The sequence below is a fragment of the Anabrus simplex genome, chromosome 2 (assembly GCF_040414725.1).
Source record: "Anabrus simplex isolate iqAnaSimp1 chromosome 2, ASM4041472v1, whole genome shotgun sequence".
Lineage (NCBI taxonomy): Eukaryota > Metazoa > Arthropoda > Insecta > Orthoptera > Tettigoniidae > Anabrus > Anabrus simplex.
The window spans coordinates 821,141,056-821,156,704 of NC_090266.1; the positions used below are offsets into that span (position 1 = coordinate 821,141,056).

Here is a 15,649-nt window from a genome sequence, read left to right on the forward strand (position 1 = left end):
AGTAGGCTATTCACAGGCTTCTTATTTGAAAATAGGACCTATGTTTTTAACAAAATGCCCTTTGGAATTAAGAACTCGGGAGCTGTTTTGATCAGAGCCTTGGAAAAACACTTATCAGATGATGTAAAGGACATAACTACGATTTATGTTGACGACATTTTGATTGCCTCGAGAACTTTCGAAGAGCACGTGAGAGATGTCAATCTGGTCCTGCAGGAATTGGAGAAGAAGAATTTCAAGATAAATGCCCAGAAAAGTCAACTTTTCCAAACATCAGTATTATTCTTAGGACATGTAATTAGTGGTGATGGAATTCAACCCAACCCTGCCAAGATTAAGAGTATCATTGACTTTCCTAGACCTCAGCGCATTAGAAACGTGAGACAGTTCCTAGGACTTTGTCAGTTCTTTTCTCAACACTGTCCAGACTACACTGAGACGGTAGCTCCTCTTCAACAACTACTACTTAAGAATAATAAATGGAAGTGGACTGAAGAATGTGAGCGAGCTTTCCTTGCCACCAAGGACATGTTGAAAAACTCTGTTAAACTAGTTTATCCGGATTTTTCTCTTCCATTCTTCATAGAGTGTGATGCCAGCTCTGTAGGAATAGGCGCAGTGCTATATCAAGCGAGACCTGAAAATCCCGATTACAGACTTTTCATCTCGTTTCTAAGTAGAAAACTACGACCTCACGAAAAGTCTTATACTATAACTGAACTCGAAGCTTTGGCTGTTGTTTTTTCTCTCCAGTATTGGAAAAAAATCATCTACGGCTATCCCATTACGATTTACACAGACCATAAAGCTCTGACATTCATACTGTCATCCGACATGACAAATGAGAGAGTTTCCCGATGGGCTCTTTTTATTCAACAGTTTGACCTCACTGTAATACATAGGCCTGGTCGGAAGAATGCTCTAGCAGATGCCCTCAGCCGCAACCCTGCTGAAGTTATCGAAGTTCACGAAGTTAACATCATGACTGATGATGACGAAGAATGTCTTCGCAAACTTCGTTACCTTACCCAGATGCAACGAAGAGACGCCAATTGTAGGGAATTAATTCGATTTTTATCAGGTTCGATTCCCGCCGATGATGATGAATTCCCACGTCTCCAACGACTTTCTTCAAACTTCTGTTTAAGGGATGGAATTCTTATGAAATACATTGACTTAGCCAAGACGCAATGCAGGATTTATGCGCCTGTTAAAATCAGGAAGGCTATCATATGGCATTGTCACTCAATTTCAGGCCATGCTGGTACGGATAAAGTTCTCAACCTTATTAAAGAGAGGTTTACATGGGAATATCTTAGGCGAGACATTAGGAGAATTTTACGGTCCTGTGATTTATGCCAGCGGATCAAACCGAATAATTATCTCCTCAAGGAATTTCCCAAACCGCTGATCCCGGAAAAGCCCGGAGAAATAATGGCAATCGATCTGTACGGCCCTTTGCCAAAGGCGACCAGGGGGAACAGACATGTCATTGTAGTTGTGGATGTCTTTTCCAAATATACTATGCTATTGCCTATCCAGAAAGCTAACGCCGGTAACATCTTAAGGAGGCTGAAAAGGAACATCATCCCTGAGATGGGAAAGCCTGAATACCTACTAACGGATCACGGAACGCAATTCACTTCCGTAGAATTCCAACAGGCTTTGGAAGAACTCAACATTCGACATATCATGAATTCTATTAGGCATCCGGAAGCTAACCCTGCTGAAAGAATAATGAGAGAACTCGCGAAATTCTGTCGGATTTATTGCAGTGAACATCACTGGAAGTGGATCGAGGTCTTGCCAGTAATGCAAAAAATTATGAACTCTATTGTGCATGAATCTACTAATGACATTCCTCTCAGCCTACATCACGGGTCAAAACCAGAGCGACCTTGGGACAGAATATTACCAGCCCTACCAAATGCTATTGTGCCGCAGCAAGTCAAGATCAACGACGCGCTGACCAGGTTAAGACATGCAGCCGCCATCAGAGAACGACGCCAGCGTAATAGGAAGTTCAGAAGACCATTGAATCCTGGAGACCTTATTTTAATACGGAGACCAGCTACTTCCAACCCTGAGAGAAGGATTTACGCTAAGTTCTGTCCACTATTCGTAGGTCCTTACCGTATCCGCACTGTATTGAGAAACGGGGCTTATGAAATTGTAAGATTGAACGGCACTTTCGAGGGTATTTATAACTCAGCCAATTTAAAACAATATGTACCACAGGAAGAGTAAAGCCTGGAAAAGAAAATCCTGCGTATTTTCTTTTCGTCCAACCAAGGGGAAGATGTACCAGGAAGGCCTAGGTCCTGGTCCATATTAATTGAAAGAAATGTTATTTCCAGCATTAAAGATCCGACCGACGTACGAACATCCATGTAAAGAATGTTCCAGTATGTGCCAGACCCTACGAGTACGCTAGGCGGAGTCAAGTGACGTCACCTGTCGCTCGAAGCTCACCTCCCCTAGAGATATTTCTCGAAAGAATTTTTCTTTTAACAGCTTTTTAACACCTTAACCAATTTCAACGGGACAAACGCTGAATTATAGCAAACATCATAAAAGTTAATCCCTGTAAATTTCAAATTAATTCATCAAACGGTTGTTGAGTTATAACAATTTAAAGTCTCAACGAAATTACGTAATTACGGTCACATGGCCGAGGGAGAGCTGCCACCCCTCCCTGCGCTGGCATCTATATATGTCAAGGCCAGATAGCCCGCAAACCAGTGCAGTACTGTGTGAGTGAGATAGTCAAGAAACCGGCCCGCGTACAGTATGTTCGCGCAGTCACGGTAGAAGTACTTTCGTCGTATCTCCAGAACGCGAAATTCTATCGCCGATAAAGGACGTCGCACTGCAGTTAGTATGTCGCGTCGCGATTACAATATAATCATAAAAAGACACTTAAGACTGTAACACGAGTGAACTTATTGGAGTACAAATATTAACTATTTCATTACGTGTGGACTTAGGCAACGTCAAGTAACATTAAACTTCTACAGAGTCTAATACTTAAGAATCACCAGAACTTATTTTTTTCTCTCGAGTATTGCATTATATTTCTTTATTCACGTCACGTCAATATTTTGAATGAAAAAGTAAGAACTTTTCTGAGTTAATATAACAGGATTAGCAGAAAATCTAACTTAATGACTGTGTTCACAGACTGTGCTTATCGACTTGCTTTTTTTCTTCAAGTGTGAACTGTGTGATTAAGAACGTTTCAATAACGACTGTAAATAGTATTTAGTACAGAAAGGACTGTGATTCTTCATACGCCATAAATAGTGTTCAACAGTGTAAGTGATAACCAGTCGCACTAAATGAATTTTCGTGTGCGAAACTCAACAGTTCCAGCTGTCATCACCTCATCGGGAACGTCAACATCGCCGATCCTGATTCTACATGGAACATTCCAGATGTCCATCTTTCGACATTTGGTAACAACAGTTCTTGTCATAAGTGAGTAACAAACTGACTAAACTTTTTCATTTATTTTGAACAGTGAAACTTCAGTGCCGCGTGTGAACAATTTCCATAATTTCTCAAAAGTGATAAATTTAATTTCAATTTCATTTCTCGTAGAAAGACTGTAGGATTTCAAGTGTGTTGTATAACGAGATTGACGAACTGAGAACTGAAAACTTTTAATAATTTCTCATATCCATTTACCATTATAAAAGTGTGCTTAGGTTTAAAAAGACTTTAGGTGGAAATTCACACATATGAAAGACTTTGAAACCAATGATATTTATGCCATTTTTTTTTCAAGAAGATTATTTTCAACATTTAATTTCAATATAAATTTTGAGTCAACAATCATACCGCAGGGTGAGAAATTAATAAATTGTTTTTAAAAAAAATTATTTACCATCTATTATTCGCTCTGCGAGACTATCCTTCTCTGTATCGGCTCCAAAAACCCAGTTCCACTCCCTGAGGTCCTACTCATGCCCTTTGCCCACAACTTTTCCTGGTACAATACGTATCCCCAGAGACCTCATTTATTTTCTCCAGTAAAAGCCTCCTCCTTGCGATGGGTCCTTAAGGATGGGTGACAACTTAAAATCATCTTGAAGCAGTGGATCAGTGCTTTCCCAATCTCTGAGCTCAAACTTGTGCTGGGAAAAGACATCTTGAGACATTCTGATAAATAGTTCCAGCTCCTCCTTATTAGACACACTTGTCACAAAATTAGCAACATAAAAACTGTCCTTAAGCTGTTTAATAATATCAGCAGTCACTTTATTTTCATCTTGAGCATCTAGCAAGGCTTGGCCTAAAATGTGCTCAATTACAGCTGGCAGTAAAAAAGGGCTTGGTGTCACTCCAAAAACTACTTGAATGTTCCTATATGTTTTCACTTCTTCCCTTGCCCCCACAGAAATCTCAAAATATCTCTATCTTCTAGTGCTACTGAAATTTGCAAAAACGCCTTACGAATATCAGAAATAACCCCAATTGACTTATGTCAGAACTGTAGGAGGACAGAAGGAATTTGTTTGATGAGATTGGAACCATTTTCTAGTAAATTGTGTGGGGAAGGATTGTTACCTCTTCTCACAGAAGCATCAAAGACTGGTCTCACTGGTGTTGTTGCATAATTCTTGATGGCAAGGTTGATGAGGGAGATAATGCCCACAGATTCCAGTCTGATCACCCAGAATTTCTTCTATTATCCCTTCATCTAGCCAGCCTTGAAAAACTTTATCATATTCTTCTAAGTGCCCGTTGCTTTCAAGTTTTCTCTTCATTATTTCTACCTGCTTTGCTGCTGTCTCGTATAATGGCTCCAAGGGCAGATGATCTTTCAGCCATGGAAGTCGAACTTCATATCTACCATCTTCTTTTATCTGTATGGTTTCAAGAAAATCTAGTCTTGCTACTTGCTACTTGTTCCTGTTGACATTTCTTCTTTTCAGGGATAGGATCTTCTATCCCCAAAACATCAGTTCCCACAGGTTACTCTCTTTCTCTATATTCAGCAGAATAGGTGTCACTTCTCTCTCACCACAACCTGCTCTGATCTCTGCCGAATATCATCCACCCTAATGTTGTCAACAGTGCTGTCAATTTTCCCACCATTCTATGCTCATTCAAATGAATTAACCCTAGGAAATCTGCTCCAGTAAGCATCTCTATTTCCTTATCCCTCCCTAAATCTAAGCATGACAGTCAAGTTTTATCACTTGTTCTGCTGTAAAGCGAGGGACCTGACTAAAAATAACAGGCTGGCTAAGAGCAGTCAGTCTCAGCTGATTAGAATCAGCAAGATTCTGAAGAACAAGTTCAAACACACAATGCTCTACAGGAGACCCAGTACTACCACAAAACACAGCATGGCTCAAAGTTACTTTTCTAACCTCCTGAAGACCCAATCTCTCTGCCAGTTCTTGTTTCAAGTAAGAATGCTGCGAAGCAGAGTCCAGAAGGACACGCACATTTTCCTGATTGTATCCACACACTATTTTAACCAAGGCAGTTTGAAGATAGACACACAAGGAATTAATGCAGAAATGAGTTACTGAACTAGACAGAGGTGAAGCCTGCGACTCTTTCTCAACCTTCCTTTCTGGAAGATCACACATGACTGGATAATGTTGTCGCTTACACACATTACAGGAGAGGTGAGCATGGCATTTCCTTGCAACATGCCCAGCTTTGAAGTATTTGAAGCATGCACCGTTCTGGGAGAGTCTAGCTTCCCCTTCTTCGAGAGACATATTTTTTTACGTGCTGGCATTGCGATGAAACATGAGTCTCTACAGAAAGCACATACATTACCTACGCCACCAGTGAAAACTAAACCTTGAACAACCGAGCTCGATAGCTGCAGTCGCGTAAGTGCGGCCAGTGTCCAGTATTCGGGAGATAGTAGGTTCGAACCCCACTGTCGGCAGCCCTGAAAATGGTTTTCCGTGGTTTCCCATTTTCACACCAGGCAAATGCTGGGACTGTACCTTAATTAAGGCCACGACCGCTTCCTTCCCACTCCTAGCCCTTTCCTGTTCCATCGTCGCCAAAAGACCTATCTGTGTCGGTGCGACGTAAAGCAATTAGCAAAAAAAAAAAATCTTGAACAGTTGGAACATCAGTTTTTTTCAAAGGTTTTGATGTTTGAGTCTTACCTGCACTAATGTTATTGATCTTCCTAGTTAGCTGTAAAATATTCTTCACTTTCTACTTCAGATTTCAGAAATTATAACAGTCTTTTGAGCTTTTCTTGTGACTCAGTTTCTTTCATATTATCTCCTCTTCTCTGCCACACATGGTTTAATTCATCAGTCAAATAAGACTCCACTAGAGGAAATAATAATGTGGCATAGTTGTCAGTAGTTACACCCACCGATTCTAGCGACCTAACATTAACCTCAGTTCGATCATACAACACTGACAGGGAAGGTTTATTAATCACTAGATATATAATGTCTCTATTAATAAATCCTTTCGACCATAATGTGTTTTTAACAACTGGACAGCTTTACTATAATTTTCAGCAATAAATGGAAAACCATTCACAAGTTCATAAGCCCTTGTCCCAGAAGTCATAGATTCTCTTAGATAGAGAATCTTTTCTGCATCATCCAGCTCACTACTTTAGTGTATTTGTTTGAACTGCGCCCAAAACGATAGCCACCGCTTAACATATCCCGAGAATTTGACAAGCAATAACTTCGGCAATTTACTACCCAATCTACTAGTCTGAGAGACACTCGATATTGTGGAAGAAACATCACACGGTATTTGACATTCATTGAACTTCTCATACTTATATTTCACTGTTGTGACACATTATACACGTGCACGTTATCCAATGTAAAGGTCTCCTCAACCTACAGTGAAGAAAAGTATAATTCATATTGATAGTTTTGCTAATGACGATGGCTATCATGCATTTGAGTTATATAAGCCACAAGAATCTGGTGTTTTACTTGGTTGGAGATTGAACATGTGTATTTACAACTTACATGACAAAGGCGAAGCATGTATGAATATTTATATGTGTGTATTTCGAGATGCTATTCCTACAATTGATCAGTTGTCGGATATTGATGATCAAATTATTGGTTCTAACTTGCTTACTGCTTACACATCACAGGACGCAATGACTGCTGCTAACAAATTATGTTGGTGTTCTAAAAGGAAGGCTAAATTATGGAGGGGACACGTACTCAGTGTTGTTATAAATGTTAAATCTGAAGAGAGTTCATTAAAATTAAATATGTTTGGTAATGCAACATTATACTTTAAAGTTTAAACCTTTCCTGATTCCTATCCTTTCTTGTCTGACCAGGCTTGCCTGGGAGGTCCAACAGCCCTTTTAAGGGCTACAAAGTAAACTATGATAGTAAAAAAGCAGCCAGCGCAGCTGGCGGCAATGGCCGCACTCAGAACCACAGACTGCCGGTGAGTTTCTAAGTCCCTTATCAGTGCTACTGTGCATGCGTGGCTAGCGGGGTATATAAGCGTGTGCAAGCTGCTGCTTGCTCATTCGCAGCGGAGTAATGCCACATTATAGACGTGCACGTTATCCAATGTATAGGTCTCCTCGACTAATTCAACAGGAACTATCCAACTTCATTTGTTTCTTGTACAACAACGTCTGTTGTGCTGCCAATGTCACAAACATCAATTATCCCAACAGGATGAAATATTAGGGATAAAATTAGTTTGTCAAAATATGAAGGAGGTGGGTATTATAGGAACATATAGGCCTGGAAGAGAGGAAAAAGACATGGAAATATTAACTAATAGATTATACTCATAATAATAATAATAATAATAATGATATGGTAATAATGGACCTGGAAGTGAAGCCCATGAACAGAAATTGGCAAATAAGTTAAGCTGGAAGGGAGGATTTACACAAGTAGTACAAGCACCAAATCGTCTCAATAGTTTACTAGATGTATTCTTGATTAAACAATGGGAAATTATTGATAAAACCAAGGTAATTAAAGGGATAGGTGACCATAAGGCTCTAATATTGGATGTAGGGCTGGTACCAAAAAGGCTTCATAAGAGGGTCACACAAGACAAGAAATTGTACAGAAAAGGTAAAGTTGATGAATTCGGAACTTACCTTAAATCACAAGTCAGTTGTTGGATAAGTGAAGGGAGTAATGTGGATACAGTTTGGGAAAACTTTAAAGGAATCATTTGGGAAGGAGAGAAGCGATTTGTATCTGTTAAGAAGAGTGAAATGACCTCAGACCCTGTTTATTTTACAAGGGAAATAAGAAAATTAAAAAGAAAATGTAGAATAGTAAACACGAAAATCAAAGAGGGTTGGGAGAATAGAGAAACTAGACAACATCTAATAAGGGAACTTAATAGAGTGAAAAAGGAAGCAGGACATATCAGGTAAGTTGGCTTCAGGAGACCAGTTGGATTGCATAGCCATAGACCTTTCCAAAGCATTTGACAGAGTGGAACATACATGAATGAAATATTTCATGAGGGTAATGACTACAAAGGGAAATGGGAAAAGCTGTATTCATATATTAGGAATCAAAAGGGTAAAGTAACCCAAATTCCCACAATGGTGGGAGGTAGGGATGAACACTTCTTAATAGATAATGAGAAAGCAAATCTATTTAGTAGGGAATTCATAGATTTAGTAGAAGACTGTCTGGAGTTGGAAACCGAAACAGAAGATAGAGAGGGAGAGACACATAAGAAAACAAGAAGCTTCTCATTCACAAATGAGGATATTTTCAGAGAAATCCAACTGTTTCAGCAAGGAAGAGCAGCAGGGAGTGATCAAATTACTAGGGAGGTATTAATGGGGTGGTACATAGTGGCTTATTTAAAATTCCTCTTTGACTATGTTATAAATAATAGTATAATACCAAAGGAATGGAAGGAATCTGTAATAATACAAATTTATAAAGGAAAGGGTGATAAAAGGAAACCTGAGAACTACAGACCAGTCAGCCTGACCAGTGCAGTTCATAAAATACTGGAGAGTTTAATAGCAAAGTATATTAAAGGGGTATGTGAAGATAAAACTTGATTCATGAAGAGCAAATATGGATTTAGAAAGGAATTTTCTTGTAAGGCACAACTGGTGGGATTTCAGCAGGACATATCAGATCAGTTGGCTTCAGGAGACCGGTTGGATTGCATAGCCATAGACCTTTCCAAAGCATTTGACAGAGTGGAACATGGAATATTATTAAAGAAACTCGAGGGAACAGGATTGGAGATAAGGGATATATGTTGGATAAGAAGATTTCCAAATCAAGGGTTCAGAAAGTCAAAGTAGGAAATCATGTATCACAGGAAGAAAGTTTGGAAGGGAATTCCACAGGGTAGTATAATAAATCCATTACTTTTCTTAATATGTATATGCAAACAATTTAGGAAACAATATAATAAGCAGATGACATAATTGTTAATTGGGAAAAAAATAACATAGAGAATTACAAAGAGACCTTAACAGTATCCAACAATGGGTTGAAGAGATTAATATGAAGGTTAATGGAGGCAAATCAACTGTCACAACATTTACAAACAGGAGATCAAAAACTGAATTTAAATATACTTTGGATGAGGTAATTGTCCCAAAAGATGGCAAGTGCAAATACTTAGGTGTGAGATTTGAAAGTAATTTTGACTGGAAGCATCATTACATGTTGTTACATGTCATTTTGAAGCTACTTAAAGAATGCAGCAAAGAATTAAAAGAGAAAAGTTACTTCAGTATGGTTAATCCATTATTGGAATATGCAAACAGTGTTTGGGAATACCGTCCGCCTCCGTAGTGTAATGGTGTTATTAGCGTTATTGGTATTATTAGAGTTATTAGCTGCCATCCTCAGGGGCCCAGGTTCAATTCCCAGTACTGCCAGAAATTTAAAACTGGCAGGAGGGCTGGTATGTGGTTGAAATTGTACATGCAGCTCACCCCATTGAGGGTGTGCCTGAAAAGAGCTCCACCACCTCGGGATGAGGACACAAGTTTAGTTCAGTTAAACAGGAATACCTAATAAAAGAAACAGATGGTGTGCAGAGGAAAGCAGCAATATTTGTAACAGTGGATTTCAGGAGAAAAAGTAGTGTATCAGAAATGTTAGAAAAACTTGAGTGTGAAGCTTTAAGTAAGAGAAGGGAGAATACTAGACTTATAGGATTATATAGAGCCCATACATGAAAGGAAGCATGGGGAGAAATTCGTGAGAGGCTTCAGTTTAATAATAATTAAAATGGCAGGGCTGACTGCAAGTATAAAATTAGATGGAATTTTGGCATAAGCAATTGGGGTAAATTTTCATTCATTGGGAAGGGCGTGAAGAAGTGGAACAGTTTACCAGTGGAAGTGTTTGATCCTTTTCCAAAATCTGTATAGGTATTTGAGAAAAGAATAAACAGCAACAGAGAAAAGAAATGTTAGAGGGCATTTGACCTGTGCAGGTTATTATAAATAAAGAATTATTGTGAATAAATTAATTCCATCCCCTTGTCTATGGAGAATGGTCAGCCGAAGTAGGAGACTGCCTGTAGGGATGAAATACAGTGGGGATTTCGAGGGCCCTGGGACCGGTATGGTAGCTGTGAAGGCCCTTCAGGAACTCTGAAAAGTGGTTGCAAAAGGGGCTCTGGTTAAGGCACAGCAGGTTGTTATGCATGTAGATACCAAAATGGGTAAAAATATAAATAAATGCAATGTAAATTTAAATCTTGTAGTTGTATAGTATTATTTGAAGTGAGTCCGCAAACTGTATACGAGTTGATTATGTGTGTAAGTACAGAAGATGTTATGATTGGAATTTTGCAAATAATATACATTTTTCAAGGATGAGCTATGTTTAATAGAAAAATTGTTAGCATAAATTGTATAACACTCTATTTTAGGAAAATGTTTTCTTTTCTTTTTAATTTAAAGCTTAATGCTTGATAATAATGTATTTTTGTGTATCATTTGTCACTGAGATAGACACCTAATTTGTGAATAACGTGATTTTGATTTTGTTTGAAAATCGCTGGCATTTAAGGGTGTTTGACTGACACAACTCTGCATCACTGGATTCTAGTTTGCTAAAAAAATCCTGTGAGATAAATTTCCAGTACCATGGCATCTATTAAGATGGTTAGCAGTCATAAATGACACTGTTATTTGCTATTACAATTAATGCTTCAGTAGTAAAGATATCCATTATTATTCTCTGTTTTCACATTCATAAATTCTTTGCTTAATTATAGTTTCCTTGTCTTTAAATCTAAGTTAATGTAAAGTTTGGAGGACATTTATTCACAGATTCCTTTCCGTGAAGCTCATCATTTGGCTGGGAAGGTGGTTGCTGAAGCAGAAAAGAAAAATATGTCGATAATGGATTTGCCTTTGGAGGAACTGAAAACAATCAGGTAAATGCCAAAGAAGAATTATAGCTACATAATTTTCATATGCCCTTGTGACAAACATTTCTTTGTGCTAAGACAGTCAGAGACAGAGTAACTCTTTTCCAGCTACCATCTATCAAAATTGCTCGAACACTTCTTTTAGAACTTCAGTGATAAAGACAAAATAGTTTCAAATTATGATTTTATTTATAATCCTGATGCAGGCATGCTGTGGCACTGAGTACTGCATGTTTTGTTTTCCATGAAATGTGCAGCCAACACTGTGTGAAATCAGTTCCAGCTCTTTTGAATAGATTATTAAACATGTTACACACCATATTTTGCTGATGAGGCATCAGATTGCTAATTAATTGTTGATGCAATCAGAATGATCAACTGTTGATGCAGCTGTATATTTTCACTGTGATAAAGTAGAAATTTCCTAATAAAAGTGTGTAATTTTGAGTCTGAGTGATTCAGGTAGTGTAATGAATATTGTGTGTTTGATGTGTGTGTGTGTAGAGGTAATCAAGATTAGTGATGTATATATATTATAAGTTTACATTACCTTATTTCGACTTTGGGTTGGGGGAAATAGGAAGTAATACTCCCTTTTTTGTTTAAACATCTGTAGTATCATTTGTAGAATTCTTATAAAGACAGTATATTACACAAAGTTGTACCTTCTGCAGTTTTTACGTTTGTATAGGCCTGGGTACTACTCATGGTATTTCTTATACTTTTAAGATCCATAGCACCAAAGGCAGTGGATCCTAACGGGCGTATTTAGGTCTAGGCAGACTAGGCAGCTGCCTATGGCAGTGGATTCTAAGGGGCGATCCTAAGCTGTTACTGTTTACTTTCTATCTTAATTTTAAACATTGTATTTACTACTCTTGAAAAGAGGAAACAAAACTCTCAATGAAATGGGTATGAATAACATCGGCAACAATCAGCTCAAATTTAATTAATGGTCTGGCAATGGTAAGAGGACAGGTTTTCTTTTAATAAAAACGTCACGTCATCACAATGCGATCACTAGTTCCTTTTTTAATGTCATGCCTTGTCATATGATAGTCTTAAAAAACTTATTGATCTTATATTAAAGTTCTCATGATTTCCCCATTAATGATTACCACGCTTCTGAAGTCCAGATTAGGAAGGGACAACTTTCTTGGATGGGACATAAGCTTCGACATAGGAATGTGTTGATGGAAATTTTGGAAGGTAAAATACCAGGAAAAATGCCCTTGTGGAAGACCAAGAAAGACATTCATGATGACATTTCTTGTGAACTCAGGATGCAGGAGCTTTGCAGATGCAAAACATACTGCACAGAATCGACCCAGTTGGAGAAGACTCATTGTAGGGGCAAACTAGTCATTGACTGAATTACTCTAAGAAGAAGAAGTAATTTGCTTAGTCAAGACAACATTGAACTGTTAGAATATGCTACAAAACTACTACCCTTTGCCAAATGTAGGGAAGCCATAGGGGACCGTTGAAAAGGCGTTCTCTGTTAATGACAGTGATGGAGCGCGTGCTGCACGGAGTACAGTTGCTACGTCAGGTCTCGGCAGCCTCAGAGGTGTTCCTTCAACTGCGGAAACAGGTCGAAGTCACAAGGAGTCATGTCTGATGAGTACAGAGGTGTTCTAAGACTTCCCCATGCCACTGTTGCAATAAGAGCATTGTCACACAACACTATAGGGTGATTGTCTTGCAATAAACGTGGACATTTACGCTGCATAGCCAGACACAGATGTTGCACCAGAAATCGGCAATATTGGTCACTGTTGACAGTTTTCCCTCAGGCAAAGCATGCGTAAGAATAACACCCTCGTAGTCATATGCCACAATCAACATAAGCTTCATCCGACTGGGTTCCCGTCAAAATTTCTGTGGACGTGGCAAACCTGGGTTACAGCAGTCATTCGCTTGATGCTTTAATTCAGGCTCGTAGACTTGTACCCACATTGTATCAATGGCAGCAATATGCTGCAGAAATATATCTCCTTCGTTGCGGTATCTGTCCAGGTGGATGCCAGCCAGTGCATACCGGTGCCATTTCTGTATGTCGGTGAGTTGATGTGGAACCGACCGACATAAAAATTAACGTAATGACATTAAGCCAGAAAAGCTATATCGATTCTTTAGCTGTGAAATATAAGATAGTAAATTTGATGTATAACACCCCAATGGAAGTAAATTTGAAACTAGAACCGGCACATGAATCGAGTCATGATATTAGATACAGAAACTTGATAGGTGCACTTTTGTACATTAGCTCAGGAACAAGATCAGATCTAAGTTACAGTGTTAATTACTTGAGTAGGTTCCAGAACTGTTATTAAGAAAAACATTTTAAGTATGCTTTGAGAGTCTTGAAGTATTTGTAATTTAACTGAAGAATTGAAACTAAAGTATATTACAAAGGAAAACATTGAAACTCTAGACTGTTTTGTAGATGCAGATGCGGCAGGTGATAGCACAGATCATAAGTCTACATAATTAGATTATTTGGGAATGTAGTATTTTGTAAAACTAGAAAACAGGAAAGCATTACCAAATCCTGAACCTTTGCAGAGTATGTAGCATTATCAGAAGCTGTAAGTGAGATAAAACTAACAAGAGATACAATAGAAACTATTCATGTAAATCTTGAAAAACCTATTAGTATATACTAGCAGTTACCCGCATCTTCGCTCGCGTCGATTTTGTAATTTCATAAAAGTAATTGTTCCTTGGCACTGTACTAAGACATTATCTGAAAATCCCTAAAGTACAAAAACTCGCTGAAAAATAGAGTCTCATTTACTGCAGAAACTCTTTGTAAATCACGTTTGAGGTATTGCCTTTCGGGGCTAAGACGACCATTCCACACAGAAATGTACATATGAAAAACAGTCTTGTCTCAAGTCAAAAAAATACACGTTTCTTTATTTTTAAAGGAGATTCCAAGTACCAGTTTTCAACTCTGTAACATGTTAAGTGTCTGAGATATATTGTAGTCCTAGATACTTTTTTTTCAAATTCCACCCCATTTGTCACTCCCGTTCATCCCCTATTCATTGGATTTTTCAAAAACAAAAAAGTACATGTTTCTTTATATTTAAAGAAAATTCCAGATACCAATTTTCATGTCTGTAACATCTTCAGTGTTTGAGATATGAGTATCCTCATAAAAGGTATTCAACCAATTTTCCCCCTTGCCCCCCCCCCCCCCGCGCCAATGGGATTTTGCAAAAACACAAAAACACGTGTTTCCTTATTTTTAAAGGAGATTCCAAATACCAATTTTTATGTCAGTAAACTTTTAAGTTTTTGAGATATAGATATCCCCATTTAGAAATGTCACCCCCCTTTTCATCCCCTTAGCAACGGAATACCCAAAAATCCTTCCTTAATGAGCTCCCACACCTTAATATAAATGTATCCTCAAAATTTCATTTCTTTATGTCCAGTAGTTTTGGCTCGGCAATGATGAATCAGTCAATCAGGACATGTTATTTTATATATATAGACTAGCAAGATACCCGTGCTTCGCTACGGTATTATACTGAAATTTATAATTGAATGCTTATTGTTTTAGATATATAATCCGCCAAAATTCGCGATCTGACTCGTTTTCTGCGAGAATCCACCAAAATTCCCGATCTGACTCGTTTTCTATTAGATTCCGGCACGTTTCCTCCCATTTTTCAATCTTCCTTTCCAGCAATCGATTTCGTACTTCCCGGGCTAGTCTCAGGTATCCCTCCCGGTCAGTTGGGTCCGTAAATCTTTGCCATACCGTATTTTCCTATAATCATTTTTAATCTGGATAAAATCCTTCAGGAGATCCGGCGTGGTGTCATATTGGGTGCTTTGGCGGCACTGAACCCGCGGCCGGACTGCATTCTTAGTCATTACCCGTCCAGGAGCCGTTTCCAGCGCGGTCCGCACATTTGACGACGGTCCGGAATATTATTATTATTATTATTATTATTATTATTATTATTATTATTATTATTATTATTATTATTATTATTATTATTATTACTATTATGTGTTGCTGGAATGGCTGATGACAGGGAAAACCGGAGTATCCGGAGAAAAACCTGTCCCACCACCGTTTTGTCCAGCACGAATGTCACATGGAGTGACCGGGATTTGAACCAGGGAACCCAGCTGTGAGACGCCGGCGCGCTGCGGCCTGAGCAACGGAGGATCCTTATAAGTACATTAATAACAGTAAAATCAATTGGTCTCACCTCCTTCGACACCCCACTGCCGTTAAGTTTATTTACCG

General features: G+C 38.5%; 1 protein-coding gene across 1 annotated transcript in view; it reads left to right on the top strand.

Moving 5' to 3' along the window:
• Positions 1–15,649, top strand: part of Argl (Argininosuccinate lyase) — a 228,375-nt gene that overhangs the window by 181,522 nt on the left and 31,204 nt on the right. Inside the window, exon 11 of the mRNA XM_067141512.2 lies at positions 11,276–11,382. Within this exon, the coding sequence (XP_066997613.2) occupies positions 11,276–11,382 (107 nt within the window). The remainder of the gene's footprint in view (positions 1–11,275; positions 11,383–15,649) is intronic.